At 29.4% G+C, this 19,471-nt stretch overlaps 1 protein-coding gene across 4 annotated transcripts in view; it reads left to right on the forward strand.

Annotated features, from left to right (window-relative positions):
- Window positions 1–19,471, forward strand: part of hth (Meis homeobox homothorax) — a 533,594-nt gene that overhangs the window by 307,469 nt on the left and 206,654 nt on the right. For all 4 annotated transcript variants that reach the window (XM_088189405.1, XM_088189407.1, XM_088189406.1 and 1 more), the window contains one exon: window positions 18,231–18,379. In XM_088189405.1, coding sequence (XP_088045531.1) covers window positions 18,231–18,379 — 149 coding nt within the window. The remainder of the gene's footprint in view (window positions 1–18,230; window positions 18,380–19,471) is intronic.

Genomic DNA, 19,471 nt, shown 5'->3' on the forward strand with positions numbered 1-19,471 from the left:
TGAATCGATGATGAATTTAAAAGAGCAACGGGAAAAATATTGTTCGATAAAAATCGATCAATGAAATCGATTGCCTGGAAAAGACATCGACGCACTAGCGTTAAGCAAACCTGTCGATTATTTCTATTTTTTTATGCTGTATTTTTAATAAAAAAATAAAAATATTTATCTTACTAATGATTTTTAGTAAATAATTAATTTCCAGTACAAAAAAAATATCTTCAAGATATTTATATATTTGAAATAATATATTGAAAAAAATCACTCATTGCCAAAATATTTTATACACATTGCATAATGTTACAATATGTAAGATACATAATAAACTCATTTAAAGCTGAGCTTGGAGTTTTAAAATAAAACTGAAATGTTGTATTTATTGCATTTTTTTACCAATACAACGTTGGTAAAGAGTATAAAAAATCCCTGTTAAATCATATTAACTATAAATATATCTAAATAATTACACTGTACAGACAGATTTTTGCTACAAAAATGAGATAAATTGATAACGTAATTGCCTATTTTTCTTTTTTATCAATATGAATTAAATTCAATGTAAATTTAATAATCAGATTATTTCATTAGCATTTTTATTAGAATCAGTTGTTAATAAAAAAATAACATACATTTTAAAGCTATGCTGCGAGGTAAAGAGCTTTATTGAGCTTTACATCAGTTTACGATTATTATTTTTTAATTTTACAATTATTAATTGTAATTATATACTTAAAATATTTATAATTTGCAATCAATTTATTTTTGTATATTTTTAATTATATATTAAAAAATCACATTTTATAATGGATATTATGTTACAATGTGTAATACATATATATGATAGATTATGCTACATGCTATATATTAAATTCATTTAAAGCTTAGTTTTGAGTTTAGAAAATGTATTCCTAATGACTTTTCTTTTAGATTATATATTACTTTTTTTTATAATATTTTTAATAACAGAAATGTTATAATTTTTAATACAGTTTTTACCAATTGTGTAACGAATTAATTCATAAAAATAAAATAAATGTATGTTTTATAATTTTTGCCACGAAGATACGATATAATTATTCGTATATTACAAAGGTAGTTATAAATCATATTTATAAAAATATTTTAGAATAACTTATATCTCACATAATCTAACATTTAAATTATAGCACATAGTATATACTGAACTTATTTAAAGCTTAGAGTTGTACTATTTGATTTTTTTATATTAAATGTATAATTTTAGCAATATATTGTATATTGCATAAAAATATGAATATCTACAATAAACTAATTTTTAATGTCTTATATGATAAGGTAATTTGATACAGAAATATACAAAAATAATAATTTAATACAGTTTTTTTGCCAATCAATATACCGCAGAAGTAATCTTAGTAAAAAATAAAGAAACAATAACTGCCTTATTTTTATTAGTATCACCGAAGTTCCCGGAATTTAAAGATTGTGGGACTGTAATATAATATAAATGTTATTTTATACATACTATATGTATACTACAATATATACTTAATAGCATATATAAAATAGGTTAAAAATAACAAATACAATTTATTATATGTACATGCACATCATTTTTTTTAGATTTATAATAGAGTACATAATTATATTAAAAAAAAGTAGCTTCGAATATTACGCTTAAAGTAAATTAAAACATTTTTTTATTACTATAAATGAGTTCTCGTTTTTCTAATTCATATTTCACGTTTTATAGTTACATTGTTATTAAATGCTTATTTATTACTGATCCCGCATGTGACAAGTGCATGTGTATCAAACGTTTAAAAATTGTTCAATCTTGAAATTTTCAAGAATATGTTTGCTAATATTGTAGATTATCAGATCCCGGAATATTTCTTCCTAATTTCTTCTTAAAAATGATACATTAAAAATTATGCATGCTATCAAAATTATCAGTATGATAATTTTTATAAAAAAATATTGATCAGTATCTATTAAAATTAATAATAAAAATGCAAATTTAATGAGTTTTAGTATATACTAAAAATTTACGTGCATTCATCTTCTTTTATTTGTGAAGTAAAAAGGGTGTTTAATTAAAAAAAAGTGTTTGATTATATTTTTTCAGACTAGTTTAATATTTACGACTAGTTATAAAGAATCATAGAAAGTTTATATTTTTAGTCTAATATTATGAATTATCAGTAATCCCTAGAATCCTAGATCCTGGAATATTTCTCTTTTATCTAGTGTAATCCCAATGTGTCGTAAAATTGATAAATAAAAAATATACATGCTATCAAAATATTATTACAGCAGTAGATAATTAAAATGATAATTTTATATAAAAAAATACTGATTAGTATTTATTAAGATGAATAATAAAAATGCAAATAATGAGTTTTAGTATATATTATAAATTTACGTTTTTAATTAAAAAATATTTTTGCACACCTTGTCAGACTACTTTAATTTTTACAATTAGTTTTAAGGAATCATTTTTTAAGTTTCATAAATATTTTCATAAAAACTGATGTTAAAGCTCAATAAAGCTTTTTACCTGGCAGAGTAGTTTTAAAATGTGTTTTAATTGCTGTGCAATGCGATTTTTTTAATAAGTACTGCTTCTAATATAATGCTAAAAAATAATATTTTTCATTAAATTTAATTCAAATCGATAAAATCATTTTTGTAGTAAAAATCTGTCTGTACTGTGTAATTATTTAGTTATATTTATAGTTAATAAGATCTAACAGTGATTTTTTATACTCTTTACCAACGCTGTAATTTGAATTAAAAGCTTAATAAACGTTATATAATTGCCGCGAGAATTATACAGGTAACATATGTTTTTCATTCGAATGTGTGGCGAGAGTCGAAAATAAACACGTACGAATAAAAAAAGACCATCATACATTATACATAAGAAGGCATATTATGTGTAAGTATTAGGTTGGCGTAGATAATTCTATAGTCCCGGTTCGCCGGACCGCCCTTAGGTTCGCCTAATGAGAGGTCCCGTCCATCAAGTTTACCAATCGCCGCGATGCCTCGGCTCTATATGGTTTTTGAGCGGTCGTGACCCTCGGATCGTATGCATACCCACAAAGGTATGTAGCGTATACCTCTTTGTAAAAATTCAATATTGGTCGTTGCTTTTAAGCGGCGGTATCTATGGATTGCGCGGCGACGCGAAACGCGCCATAAATTTCGCAACGCGGCGCGTCCATGCATAAGCCTTATCTGCGTTTATTCGACGCCAATAGTTCACCGGTTCGACTATTACGGACTAAAAGGTTTAACAAATTGCATTTATGAAGACCGGAGTATAGTTGTGTGTATGTAGTAGTAGCGAAGTTGCATTAGCGACGGGATGACAGCCCGACGAAAAGCGCCACGCCATTATCATGGCTGCATGCATTATATGTGTGTGCTTATTATTAATGCGAAGCCATTATCAGATATAAACATTGGAAAAAGGAGATCGATGTTGTTTTATATTATTGACATGATTATCTTCTGGCATATATAGTTGTTTGGGATGCTTCATTTTTATGACATTGTGACATAAAAATAATCATGAGATTTATTTATTGAAGCAAAAAATGTGTTGATCATAGTTTTGATGGATTCAATTTCCGTAGCAGCTCAATATTGCTGTAATATAATATATTTAACTAGTAAGATAAAACATTGAGAGCCATTGAGTTAAATGATACGAAATTCCCATGGAGCGAAGCTCTCGCTGCGAGCGTAATTAATACTGAAAAATATGCATTTTACCCAGGCAATATCAGTAATCGACGTAATGATACATGATTGGGTAATCGAGAGTCCATCTTTTGTATACGGCCATTATGTTAATATACTCGCAGCCATTTAGAAGGCCATAGCTCAAGAGTGCGGCCCAATGAGAGGATGACTTACGACCGGTCGGCCACGGATCGAGATCTCGTCGATCGTGACCGAGATAACGCGTCGAGATGAGACGAGATTTTTCCCGTCTCGAGGAAAGCTCGCGTGAAAAATACGACGCTATTAATCAGCAGCAATTCACCAATTAAAACTTACATATGTATGACCGTAATATGAGCAAAGTGAGATTACGGTAGCGTTTCCGGCTCATCAATCACGATTATTTCCAAATCCGGCGAGTTCCAAGACCCGTCAATCAATATTGTTATTTAAAAAACGCAATTAGATATGTGTGTTTTGTGGGTACTTCAGAAGCTGAAGAAAAAATAAACACGCTGTATGTTTAATTGGATCGCTCGAACCGCATCGGACCACCGACCGTTTTAAAAATTGCTCACAACTCTACCATATGTAGTATGAATATTAATAAAATATATTAGCGTATATGAATACTTTGGAGCAGTCAATAAATTTGCATTACGGTAAAATCATAATTGTAATATACAACCATTTTTTTTTATTTCATAAGTATTAGATATCGTTAGTAAAATATTTCTAGTCCAAGATAAAATTATTTATATTTTATTTGAATCAATTTTAGGCTAAGCTTTAGACTTTTAATTATGGTTATGAATTTGTGAAAAGCGTAAATATGTCTAAATAAATGGATTATAATATAATATGATCTATAGTTCATGTTGAATGAATTTAAAACTAAGTTTTATGTTGTTGGTTATGATAATGATTTTTCAAAAATTAAGTAAGCTTCACAAAAAATGCTCAGTATTCTTAGTAAAAAATATATTATGCTTAGAGCAGAAAATAAATTTGCTTTGCAGTTAAAATCATATCAATTTAGCACTTCTTATTTGCCACAAAAAATCTACATATGCTTTCTTCTACATTTCCCAACGCGATCCACTTAGATTTTTTCTTAATCTTGCTTGAAAAAAACATACTTCTAAACGCCTATATTGACTGCTTTTGGGAATGTTTAGTGTTCAATATTAATGTCCTCACTTTTGCACATTTTTCGGGACCTGTCTGAAGAACTGGCCATACTTAAAAAATACAATTTTGGGGTTTAAATGGTAAAAATATGAATTAAAGTAATATATAAACAATAAACTTGATAGATAATTAGTTTTGGTATAGTTAAACTGTTAAAATTCGTAATAAATAATATTATTATACGTGTTTTCACAAAAATGCTGGCCACGTGAAAATAATCTTAAATTTTTTAAGTGTCAGTGGTGATACCAGCAGAAAAAATAACACAAGAATGACCATTAAAAACAAGTTCTTTAGAAGTAGAGACAATGTAAACATGAAAACTACAAAATATTGCTACTGTCCCTATTAATTAGTTTTGCCCCTAAATTAAATGAAGCTCAAGGTTTATTTTTGACGCAATACATATTTATTATATTCTAAAAACATTTTTATTACTGATTATAGTAAAATATGATTCATATTACATGTTAAGTCCATTTAGAGCTAATTTATAAACTGTTGCTTATGATTTATGATTTTTTGCAAAACTTATAATGTGTGTTTCAACATTATTTTTGATACTAGTTTAATAAAAATCTTAAAAATCATTTTCATTACATTTACTAATGATTATAATTAAATATGGTTTATAGTATATGTTAAATCTATTTAAAGCTTAGTTATAAGCTCTTGATTATGATTATGAATTTTTGAATGAGTAAAAATGTTTTTTTTCTAAATAGTTTGACAAGAAATATTTTTTCACTACACTGTTATTATTGATTATGATAAAGCATAATTCACAGAATACGTTAAATAAACTAAATGCTATTTAAAATATAATTATGAATTATTAAAAAAGTAAAAATATATTTTCTAAAAAAAATAAGTATTACAAAATTAAAAAAAAAATACATTTACTATTATTCATAAAACAGGTTCAATCAATCTAAGGCTAAGAATATAAATAGGAATTTTTGGAAAAATTAATTTATTTGTATAAAACATATTTTTGTAACAATTTAAAAAAAATGTGAAAAGTAATCTTTCATTTCATTTTTAATATTGATTGATTTATAATACAAGTTAAGTATATTTAAAGCTAAGTTTTATACTGTAAAATATTTTTGAAAAATCTGCTTTAAATTAAATTTTAGATTTCTTCGGTTTATTTTTGAAACAATCATTTTCAGAAGTTTTAAATAATTCTATAACATAATTTTTCAGTACCCATTTTTTATCGATTATGATTAAGTATAATTCAATTCACACATGAATAATTTATTGAAGGCTGAATTTTATGACATAAAAATAAAAATGTCTGTTTAAAATCTTTACAAAAAATACAAAAAATCACAAAATTGTTATCGTATTATATTTTTTTATCGCAGTGATGCATATTCTACAATGAATGTGTGTTACCAGTAAAGTTATACTTTTACTAGCATAAATATAATTTTAATAAATCAGCAAGTTAAAATTAATATACAATTATTGCTTTACAATTTCACTGCTCAGTATATAATACATGATCAGAGATTCAGAGACTTATGACGTCACATATTTCTACAAAATATGATACTAAATTATTTAAAACTATATATATTACGATATTTAAACATATAAACATTCTGTAAAATTTAAAACTTTTGTTAGGTTTGGGCTTGAACACCAAATAGACGTTTCGCGATTGTCAAATTGAGTTTCATAGACATTTTAGAGCAGCATATAATTTCACTAGTGCCTATCAGTTAAATTATATTTTTGCTAGTTTAAATATGAGCCAGTGACCACAACTGTAATACACATTCACTATAATATTATTTGTTTGATTGTATATGTTTTTGTTATATTCGTATTTATTTTGCAAGAATAATTATTAGTTTTATAGTAATGCTTAGATTTAAAATATAAATCGAAGGAATATGTCATCAATATAAAAACTAATTTTAATTAAGCATAATAGCTCTGTATATCACTAATATATAAAAAAATATTTTGAAAATAAATACTAAAAAATTAGCTCCAAAACTAAAAAAATATAAATAATAATGAATGTTTTTTGATTATTTTGGTAACGTACAAGAATTGAAAAATTATTATTTGTTCATAAGATCTTCAAGATATTGAACTTATATTGCATATAAATATGTGTAGCAACATTCTTGTTTTACATTGTGAATAATTAATGGTGATATTATCAGAAGTCGTATAAAATTGATGGCTTATAATTTATAAACAATAAATACGCACTCTATAAATTCAATTGACACAATAATAAAAGTCGTAATAAATTAGCGTCGGGTGAAAATCGTATTTGCGTAACTTGTAATAATATTGATACAGTTCAATGATTGCTTGTTAAGTGCTCGTTTTAATCGAAATTTGTCGAGATTAATTTATTACGCAAATTATTAATTATTATGTAACGCCGCGGATCTCCTGCTTTATATTATTATGTATTTTACACATGCGCGTTTCTCGATTCAGAATCCATTAACTTCTAATAGACGGACTAGAAATAGACAGAATTAAACGTAAAAAACTACTCAACTGAAAGAATGTAGACCTCTCTTGAGGTCGCTCCGCACTTGTGATTTACGAGATGGTATATTTCATAAGAAGTAAACACCCACATCTCGGAGATATCGGCATATCCACTTAAGAATCCAGGCGCGGATCGCGCGAATTAGAAAAATCGATTTAACCTATGCGCTCAATAATTGTTTTTTTAACTTGAAAAATAAAAGTTGCCAATTTCGCAACGGTGTGTAGAGAATTGACATTTTACGATAAGTGCCGTTCGATATTAGCCGCTTCGAAAATAAATCTCTAATTGGCCCTATTTTAAAATTTACGAGGTCCCGAATGCGGCTCTTGCGTAACGCATTATATATATATCTATATACACATACACAAATGGACCACTCGAGTGTATCTTTTTCCGTCTCTCCCCATATCCCGAGATTCGATGTTTAGTCTTAAATCTTTCATTTGTACCCTTTGAATATGCATTCGGTTTAATTTATCGTTGATGCTCCGCGATCTGTCGTCGCGTGAACCCACAATGGTGTCCATAAATCTTTGAGAGGGACAACGCAGTTCGTGTAAAGAAAGGACCATAATTGTCTGTTTTTTGTGTTCAATTTTCGTAAAAAGATCATACCTCAATTGTAGTTTATTAATTCTGCATCAGCACAAGTACTCAAATCACCCTTTTCTAGTCAATATACGTAATGGTAGGAACAAAGGTTTTATAAAGAATCACACCGATCTTGAAGCGATTCAGAATCGGTCTATTAAGCCCTCATCCGATCGTCTGATCCTTGTCTAGTATGACTGAGCAATTACATAAACATTTCCTTTCATCCGAACCGATGTCTCGTAAAGTTTACAAGCGAAATCCCCTCGCTAGCGCGCTGCACAAATTTCTCTGAAACTATCTGATGAATTTCGCCCCGGCTTCTCAAGCGCTGCAAAGAAAGAGTGTGGCGAAATTTGAATACACCATAGAATCTCACCATCTAGTTCGGAACTCTTCCTAAGCGATCGCGAGAGAAAGTTGTATGCTATGTTACCACCAAGAGTTTCTCCCGAGGTTCAGTAGAGGAATTGGGCGCGTTTAGGGTGAAAGTTCGGGTCTAAATCGGAGGCTGCGACGTTTCGTCATCTCGGCAGAGGCTGAAGGGGAGCCACCTCGTAAAAAGCAAGTGCCACTAAAAATGATCGTAACAATAAAATCCGCGTTCTGGCTGATCCCTCCTCGCCGTGGGATCCCGAAGGAGACGAGACACCTACTAGGTCTTCTTCGGTTAGACGCCGAGGCGCGAGGGAAAGCAAATGCCCTCGTAATTGTCGGAAAATTGATGTTCGAAAAACAATGGCGCCGCAATCTGGCGTCGTAAAAGATGCGCCCGAATTAAACTTCGCTCTGAACAATTAGTTTTATGCAAATATAATTGTTTATTGCTCTGACGGTAGACGCGCGGAAGACGAGGATCGGTTTTTAATGAATTGCCCTGTTGAATCTATTTGTATTTTGAAATATGCAATCTACGTAGTTAAAGTTCATTATTAGATGCTTATTTTTATATTTAAGCAGAAGCTTACAAATTTACGTATTTATTTATTAAAAAAGAGCGTTACGTTTTTTAAGAATAAAGTTATTTGCAACCGATAAATTCAGTTTAATCGTAGACAAAGTTGTTGTAATTTTTTGTAATTTTAATTAAGACTCAATCAATATTTTTAATCATCATCATTATGTGCTTAAAATATTTTTTCGATATAAAAATAAAAATAATTATAAATTCTTGAGAATAAACATTACAAACAGTTTTTGCGCAGTGAACTAGCACATTTCTGCAAGGTTAATATTAACTCTTTGCACTACCATCTTTTTTTTAGTAAATTTTTCAATAATACAAGTATACATAAAATGAGATTTAAATTATGATGACTCCTAAATTTGTATATTGAATATTTATTTAACTATTTTTTTCCCTGGATAAAGTCAGATTTTTAAGTCTCGCAATAATTCCTCGTTTCTCATCTTCCTTTTCGACTCTTGCGGTTCTCGTCCTCATATCCTGATTCATAAAAATGCCATATTTATGATTACACTATGAAATCTGTCTAATTACGCTAAGTAGAATATTTTTGGTGCATAATTATTGTTTTTTTCAAAAAAAAATTGTTTTGCACATAGCTTCTACATACATTTTTATGGAAAAAATTTGTTTAGGTAATTTAGTTAATTATGTAATCGTTTTTTTAATAAAATCGATTTAATTACATTTAAGATTAACTTGCTTACAATTTCTAATTACAAAGATACAACTCAATTATTAATAAGTTAAATTAAGCTTAGATTTTAAGGATAATTTTATGATATAGTCTTTTTTATCATTCATATTATACTCTTTCTAGTTAAAAATGTATTATAATCTAGAGATTAAAACGCAGTTTTATTTAATAGTACATGTATGATATAATGATATTTTATAAAATACAATTAAAAGTTACAGAGGAGCTTACATTTAACCATTTGCACTCCAAGGGTTATAGCATCTCTAATCCATTTTCGATAAATTTGTTAATAATTACATTTAAAGTAATTTAGGGTAAAAAATGTTTATAAAAGGAGGCTTAAATTAATTTGTATATTGAACATTTACTTGACTAATTATTTTTCTTAAATTAAATTAAGTGTGATACTTTTTGAAACAATCCAATTTTTACTAAAAATATTTTACTAAAAAATGCATTAAAAATAAATAAAAAAAGGCTTTTAAACTAAGAACATAAATAATTCCTATATTAATAATTATTCATATCGACGTTGATGAAGTATGTATATTATTTATTTATTTATTTTCTATATGAAAAAAAATTCAACAGTTCTTTCGTAAAAATAATTTTGAGTATGTGACATTTGTGTCATATGAAAATTTTATACAAGGTTGATATTATCCTTATTTGTTAATCTAACAATGGTGGTTAAATGGGATTAATGAAAGTTAAATCAGGATAATTATTAGCTTCACTGTCACTTCGATACTGTATTTGCTTTCTTAGAAAGAACTTTTCTTTAGATAAAATCTATCATAATATGTTGTGGATAATGGTTAAGTAAAATCAGTTCCACTAAGAAAATTTTCCGATATTTCTAATTATTATAAAGCTTCATCATCATGACTACATTTAAAATGACTATCTATTTTTGAAATAAACTTTTATAAAAAAAATGACTACATTCAAAATACTTTTTGATAGTTTGAGATATGAATTAAAAAAAAACATTACTAATTTAAATATATAATTTGATAAACACTAATTAAACCATTGAAACCATTGAAGTACAGTCCAAATAAGAATGAATTTCTGCATAAATACACAATAGGTTTACGGCGATACATCGCGACACAGACTATTGTATCAAGCACCCGCTACATTGGCCAAGCGATCCTATGCAATCCATTTTTTAAATTCCAGATTTATCTCTTTTTAAACCGTTACCTATTTTTTTAAAGTGAAAATTATCAACATAGCTTTAAATCTAAAAATACAACTTGAGTCTACCTCAATATAGGAGTTCAAAGGGTTAAAGTTAGCCAGCATTTAAATCGGAATTTTTTTTCTGTAGAGCTATTGAATACTTATGCAGTTATATTAATGTATTTGAATGATTTAAACGTTTGAAAGATAGACCATTCGATCTTGAAATTGTATAAAAGATCATCAAATAATAGAAGATGATTTAATGAATATTGCATTAAGATTTCGATAAATGGGATACTTTTGGGATAAAAACATTTATAATAAAACAATGCGTTGTAAAGAGAACTTACTTATTTTATTATTTAAAAAAATAATAATATATGTTTATAGGATCAATCCATGATTCATTTCCATCTGTCAAAATTTCACATATTATGTATGATTTAAATAATCAGTATTTAATTACTAAAACTATTTAGTTTTAATATATTTTGATTATGTGTTTTTAATTACCGTAATATGTATGTGTGTTTGTTACAATGTAAGGTAATATAAAACATGTTACGTTTTGCATTTAAAAATAATCCGATGTACGTATAAACTGGTTCCGCAGTAGCAATCGTACAATTAAGCTGTCTTCTTATTATTTTAATATAATTTATGCAATGAATTATATTCCATTTCGCAACCTGGTCTTTTTGCAATTACGCGTAATATATTTTATTATGTTAATACGTAGCAATTTGGCTTTATTCGCTTTTTAATAAACACACCACCGACGCGCGTAATTGACGCGGATTAAGCGCCGTTTTACACTCGAAGGTTAACTCGGTTCGTTAAAACTGCATTTTAAAACAAAATTTAATATATGACAGTATGCAAATTCGGCACTGTTAACACCGTTATTAACGTCAACGAGAATTATGCACTTCCCCTTTGCCGATCGAGAAGTTTATATTCACGAGCGTTTAATTCCGAATCACCTGCTCGCAGTTCTGCGGTAGATTTGCATAAATTTCATACCGAAGCAAGAGGTCGCTTCTCCCCGTTTTCGATTATTTAAAGACATTTCAACCCCTTGCCTCGACGCGGTGCCATTAACTGCACGTCGATGCATTTTCCCTCCGGCACAACACCGGAATAAACTACAATTAAATTTTAAATTAAAATCAATGCTCGAATGGACTCCCCGCTCGGTGTGCTCATTTGTTAAAAACGGGGGCAAAACACCCCCGAAAGCCACCCCCGCGTTTGCATAATTTTCGGGACATCCGTATCTGCGCCGAGAGGGTATCATTTTAATGGGTGTCGATAATGTGAGCTAAATATTCAACATCGACCCGATCCAAAACTGAACCTTACGCAGATTTACAATTTGTATTATTTCACATCACGCCTGTGGGTCGCTTGTTCCATTTTGTCTCCGAGCGAATGACCCGTTGTTTTAAATCATATTTCGACGCAAATGCGAGGTTATTTGCGCCATTCTGATGCGAATGTACTTCGGAATAGGAGTCGTTTTTGCGCGATGCCACGTGGGACAGTTGGGATGTTTTTATGCGTGTCTATGTCGATTCTATCAGCGGTACACAATAGACGGGGTTGAAAGTTAATGAGTCACGCGCTTGCAGGACTTTTGGTTATAGCGTTGGGGTCGTATCCCCATACTGTTATTTTCTGGTGTCAGTTATGGTTCGGCGAGGTGATGGCTTTCGGGGGTACAATTTGCGATTTGCCATTTGACGGAATTGGGTGAGTGAGTCGAAGGTCGGATTTTAAAACAAATCAATATTATACATAGGGTTGAAATTTCTAAATTATTTTTAACTAAAAATATACCACTTAATGTTAAAAACAATCTTTTAAAATTTCAAAATGATAGGATGACATTATTATTTATAAAATTTAATCTGTCATTATTATTTAAACAATTTAGCAAAATTAATTTATGGTTAAATGTTTATTATATATGATGCTAAAATTAAATATAAATGTTTTTATATTTTTTTTGCGTTCAGTTCCTCTCTATGTTTCGCCAAAAATATATTTCGTCATTCTCAAGAGAATGTCTTAATATATTTTATTAATAATTGTTAAAATTACGTTTAGGGTAAAATGTTTTTTTTTTTGTTCAGTGTGATTTATATCGATTACAAGTTTTTTACTACAATAAATTGAATAGACTATGTTGGCTATATGTAAAAATTATTTTATAATTATTTAAGCTATATTATGAATAATAATACATATTGTATTAATTTATAACCGATTTGAGTAAAGTAGAGAGAAGTGAAGAATAAAATTTTTGCTACTGAATTTTTGCTATAAAATGTTTTTTCCTATATTTTTTATTACGATACTGTATTTCAATTTTAGAGTAGACTTTTTTGTAGTTGTTTTCATCATTTTTATACCAACGTGTGACACGTGGTTGAAAAATTTATATCGCTTGAATTACATTTAATTTACATGTAAAATTATACGCTAATAGTAAATCTGCCTTTTTTAGATAGGAGCAATTAAGTTTTTTAGATTTCAGTAAATTAATTAACTTTTGCGTTGGTAATATTTTGTAATATATTTTTGAGCTAATAAATATGTATATTATATTTTGAACATGAGATTATATAGATGTAAATTCTTAACATAAAGTGTTGATTGGTTTTGCTTTCGTAAAGATATAAATTATCTGTCATGTCATACTTTTTTTACCACAAACTCGTAATAATCTGATTTAAGAATGCAACAGTATTCAATCTACTAATTTAAAATGTTTTCTTATTAGCAACAATTTGATTTTTAGTCCAAAAGTCAGTTTTTAATCATTTTAATATACAATATGTTTCATAATATATTATAATTTAGTGTAATCGTCTGTTTTTTTAGATGGATCAATTATGTTTTGAAAATTGTACCAAAATTCATTGATCATAGCAGCCGAATCTCACATAATAATGACATGTACACTCGGTGTACATCACAGTAATAAAAAGGATATATTATAATACATTCTACTCATTTTTGAATTTGTTAAAGACAGGAATGTATAATGCAACTACACTGACTGAATTATTTGACAAAATTTTGGTCATTCGAAAAATGCAAATGCTGCGCTACCCACCTCATAATCTCTTATTACACCCCCTCAGAGTCGAAAATTAAGGGGGACCCCCATAGAAAAATGTTTGCATAACAGTGCCTAATGATATTAATATAGCCTGAGAACTAGGGGATGGCTTTCGGGTAGTTCACCCTAATGGAAGACACGGTCGTGAGATGAAACAATGCGACAAAACGGGTGCGGTTTTTTATTATTATTTACCGCCCTCAAAATTATATTTACAATCTCGAAGTATAATTGCGCGCAATAACAACGTCTTGGTTAACTTACAATTTTAAATTCAAGATTTCACATCTTGGCTGTTAGGCGTGGAGTTCAGGGGTTGAAAGAGTAGAGTAACCCATTCAATATTTCCCAGAAACTAATCAATCAACCCGGCTGCCGTTTTCGTATCGCACATGCAATAAATGTGTGTATGTGAGCACAACAGAAAAGTGCGTTAGGGTGAGCCCAAATTGCATTATGCAGGGAAATTTCATATGTATCTATTCCAGGGTGCACTTTCGGGGAACGATTTGAACTAATCCAGTGATCTATCATTACATTAGCGGGAATCCACCCTCGCGTTTGCTAGTGTCGAAGCGCTCACACAAAATAAGCATCGCGGTGCTTCGTGCGTACGAATCGAAACTGAGCAAACTGGCGTATGAACATGCGACGTTCTGGATTCTGTGCAGTCCATAAACAAAAATAGTTCACCCGGCGTGACACATGTGACTTTTGTGGAATTCGTCAACTGTTTTCCGTGTCGCAAATATTTATACGAAACGTCTGGTTTTTACGATCTGTTTATTCGATTTTTATTCGTCGATTGATTTGTCGCTCACTTTTTGTTTTGACCTGCTTTTCAGTCTTAATTTGGAAATGCGCTTCTTCACAGGCTGATACGAAGAACGCGACTGTAGCGACCCTAGATGTAAATATAAATAAATAGGCCGGGGGTGAGTGACTTGGAGCTTTTAGCTATAAAGAATAAATGCCATAATCCGATTTGGGCGTCATACATCGGCCTGCTCGTTCATTTGATTTGTTTGCCGAATGAATATTTTATTCCTGCTTTATTGCGATACGCGTACGGGGCGCGTAACGGATGCGGAATGTAATTTTGTGACACACTATACTTACCCCACCCGGTTGATGGATGAAGACGCGCTTTAATTTAATTGACTCTGCACGAAACGAATGCACGAGCGCGAGACATTTTTTCATTAACTTATTTTTATATGAATTAATATATTTATATTATAATAAATCTCATATGCTAAAAAGGGTTAAAACAATTAATTAAATACAAACTCCACTTACATAAATTTTATATTAGGTAATCCCAAAATGAATCTATTTTTATTTAAATGATTTAAAATATAATTTATTTCTAAATATACCTTCGATTTCCTAGTTATTTTTAAATTAAATTAGCATAAAATTTTACTTATTATCAGACTGGTTTTAGCTTTGATATAAAACATTCCAATAGTCCCTTTTTTTACATCGTCTGCATTTTTAAAAAAAATGATTTATATAAAAAAATTCCAAATACAAAAAATATTTTTTATTAACTTAATAAACAATATTGAAAGCCTCTGTATTGATTTTAAAAAAATACACAAAAGCCAAATAATATATTGTTTAATAAATATGTAAAATAAATTAACCATATTAAAAAAAAGAAATATATTTAATTATAATAATAAAATTTGAATTTGCTCTGATTGATTTACGAGCCGCCGGTAATGCATTCGATTGTTTCGACCAATGAAAAACAAGCATTTAAATATAAAACAAGATGGACGACATGTACGTGACCACAGATTTAAATAATTATAAATAAAATTTTGTTACGCGACAATAATTTTCATTTGTTTGATTTTACTGAATATAAATAATCGGATTGCAAATTAACTAGTTGTGTTATAACTATGAAAATTAAATATATACATAACGTGTGGAGGATTAGAAGAATACATTGATTAAACTAGATAACCTTCGTAATGAAATCTTCAAATTTTGAATTCCCGTCAACGAGCTCCGAGGCCGAAAAGTGAGTTTTTACTTTTATAATACATAAACATTATCATTGCTTTCGATTTAATTTTACTGAACATGTAATATAATATATACTTAGTACGTATGAAGATTGAGGTTAATGTCGATCAAACCGTATTTTTTTATCTATTGACATTTGGTGATACTATCTTTTACGACGATCGCGTGACATAATTGTGATGCAGTTGGTTATTTAGCTTATGAAGCTTGGTTACATCAAAATAAATTAAAACCATTATTACAGCAAAAAAATCACCTACATCGTTCCGTTGTAAGTGACGATTCGCAATATACATATGTGTAGTTGCTTTAATGCTATCTAATAGACGACATTTTACAATGATTATAAATATGTGATTGCATACCTGGAATAATCGATAACCAAAATATGAGTGGCTTATTTTTAATTCCGATGTGGCAAAATATGTATTTATACGTCATGGTTTTTATGCCATCATTTCTCTTAGGAATAGCCAAATTCATGATATTCAGTTACATCAAACATATGTAGTTTGTTCTTTATAAAAAAGGTAATACTTGCTGACATTGACTTCAACATGAGAAGATTCACTCTTTGTTTATATATACCAATTCTACGTTATAGCCATACAGGTCATCAAATTGCTTCTGAAAAATAATTAAAAACAATATGATCTTTATCAAGAGTAAACATTGAACACATTATTACTACTAATGTAATGCATAGATTAAATTTAAATGACAAACGAATAACAAAATTGTCAGAAGTTTCTGTAGAGGATTAAACACATAGATTGGCATCTCTTCATCTTTTTCAAAATTGTCGCAATATGTAATATATTAATTGTTTGCCATACGTAAATATTATTAGATCTATCATTGCTTCTGAAAAATAACTCTAAATGATATAGTGGGTAAAATGTAACTTTTTGTTTACAATATTTATACTTTTTGTTTAAATATATTATTTTTGTGATTCTAATAACTCAGTATCGTTTTTCAAAATAAGCAGTGTTCTATTCGAGATGTTAATGAGACACATAGATAAGATTGCTATTTAATATTTGATATGTAACAATATTTTTTAGCTTATGAAAGTTTGCGCGTCGCTGAGTCAATTTGATTCATCAACAATCATCCTAGATTAATTTGCGCTGATATAATTGTTTTATTTAATTGATTTTCCTTTGTACGCGCGTAGAATGCATCTGTCAATCATGCCGCAACAATCAATTGACCTTCTCTTTCGTACCTCAAGATTTGATTCATCTCGCGAAAGGGATGGAGGACCTGTTTTTTTGAAAATGCGACTTGAATCCGAGACCGCGAAGTGAACATTCACTCAGATTCAATTACGGCACATTAAAAGTTTGTTCGGCGCATAACATTAACCGCTGCGGGACGTGACCGTGCTTGCTTACCGTCGCAGACGACGCTTCTCAAAGTTTTTAATTTATATCAAAAACAATTTCAAGAAATGATCAAAATTATATAATACTGCACCCTATTTTAATTTATAATAATAAATAATCTGTAAGATTATCGTGCTTCTAAATTTGCAGATTCTTGCTAATTTCCTTGACATTTAATTTATAATTTGTTATGAAATGATTAGAGGCTATTCATGATAAAACGTGCTATTTTTGATATATGGATTACTCGGTATATTTGCATATAAAAAGTTCGCAAATCACACGGATGCGAGATGTGCATTAAATCACCGCGTCTATTCGGTGCAATCAAAAAAATATTCGCTTAGCGTGTGAAGCTCCAGTGACGATCCTTATCGAATTAGCATATGCATAGTTAGATTCCATAAATCAGACTTGGACCTATTAATCTTCCGAATTCGCTTAACCATTATGGTTGTGTAAACATTAAAAAATATATAAGGACGGACTGTTTGAACAGCGCTGAGGCGCTCGGCTCGCAGTGTAGTCCTCGAGCGCGCGCTATCTGTCGTAATTAGTTAAAACAGCATTTTAAATGCAAAGCGCACAGCTATTCTGTAATGCGATAAGAAACAATCATTAAAGGTGTGGCAACTCCCCCGAGAAGGCGGCCAATCTTAATGGCTGACACTATTGATGCTCGCAAGAAAGAGGGGAACTCGGATTTTAAATTAAACATTACATTAGTGTATACTTGTTTGCTTTAATTAATTAATTAGCTAATTGATTTTTTGGTATTGTTTCAGGCGATGCGAGTAATGCGAGTATCGGCAGTGGTGAAGGCACGGGCGAAGAAGACGATGACACAAATGGAAAGAAAAACCAGAAGAAAAGAGGAATTTTCCCCAAAGTAGCCACGAATATTCTTAGAGCGTGGCTCTTTCAACACTTAACGGTAAGTTTTTTTAATAAATATTTTTATTTGATATTTTGAATACTTTCTGCGAGTAGAATGTTACACACACATTGTTTTAAATTTGAGGCTCATAAATATGTATCTAATACATGTTTTGACCTATTTTACAATTGCCATCTATATACGTACGTGTATAATATTTTTGCAAATTTTAGTTAAGGATATTATTTGGAATTTATTGATCTCTCTAGACCAGGCATGGCGAACCTAGGGCACGCGTGCCCGAGGTGGCACGTTTGAGAATTTGGATTGCACGCGAACGATTTCCAAGTTCAAAAATATTTTTTAATTTGAAATTTAAAAAATTTAAATCTTGATTAAATAACCTGTGAATTATTAATTTATTTTATTTTATTAATTATCAAATGTTTTCTAAGATAAATTACAATCGTTTAAAAGAAAAATAATTATTTATTTTTTCTATCTTAGTAAATTTTATACTCCTTGGGCACGCCACACAATTGAGGAATAATATTTGAGGATTTTTGGCACGCGAACCCAAAAAGGTTCGCCATGCCTGCTCTAGACCCTATTGCTTTTATTCATATATTATAAGCTCTTGCAGCTCATAATTTTTGAGTATCCAAATATACTTTTCTTCGGCAAGAAGGCATCTTGTTTTAAAGTTTAACAATCATTCGTTATCTGTTCTATGCTAAGATTCGTCTTATAATTTTCTCTAATATTTAATTTGTGGAGTTTAATAAAAATAAGCAATAAAAAGATTTTAAAAAATCCTCCGTATAAACATAGATTCTACCTTTTTTCAATGATCACTCATTTATAAAAAAAATTCTAGGCTTTGACGCAAAATTCTCTGTATTATTCTTAAATCTAAATAATACTGCAAAAAATAAAACAAAGTCTTGCATTTCCGTATGTTTTTAATGATGAATGCAATCGATCCAGTATTTCTCTGTTTGAGCAATTAAAAATTAATGATTCCACGAACGTTCCATCAGGTTTTGGGGTTGTTTTTGCTATCTGTCTCATTGATAACTATTCCATATGTTTTTATTTTTTATTCCCACATTCTTTCATCGATCTTTCGTTTATAAAAAAGCTTCTAGG

Source organism: Plectrocnemia conspersa, unplaced genomic scaffold, assembly GCF_051122295.1.
Source record: "Plectrocnemia conspersa isolate PC_06_02 unplaced genomic scaffold, ASM5112229v1 ptg000008l, whole genome shotgun sequence".
Taxonomy (NCBI): domain Eukaryota; kingdom Metazoa; phylum Arthropoda; class Insecta; order Trichoptera; family Polycentropodidae; genus Plectrocnemia; species Plectrocnemia conspersa.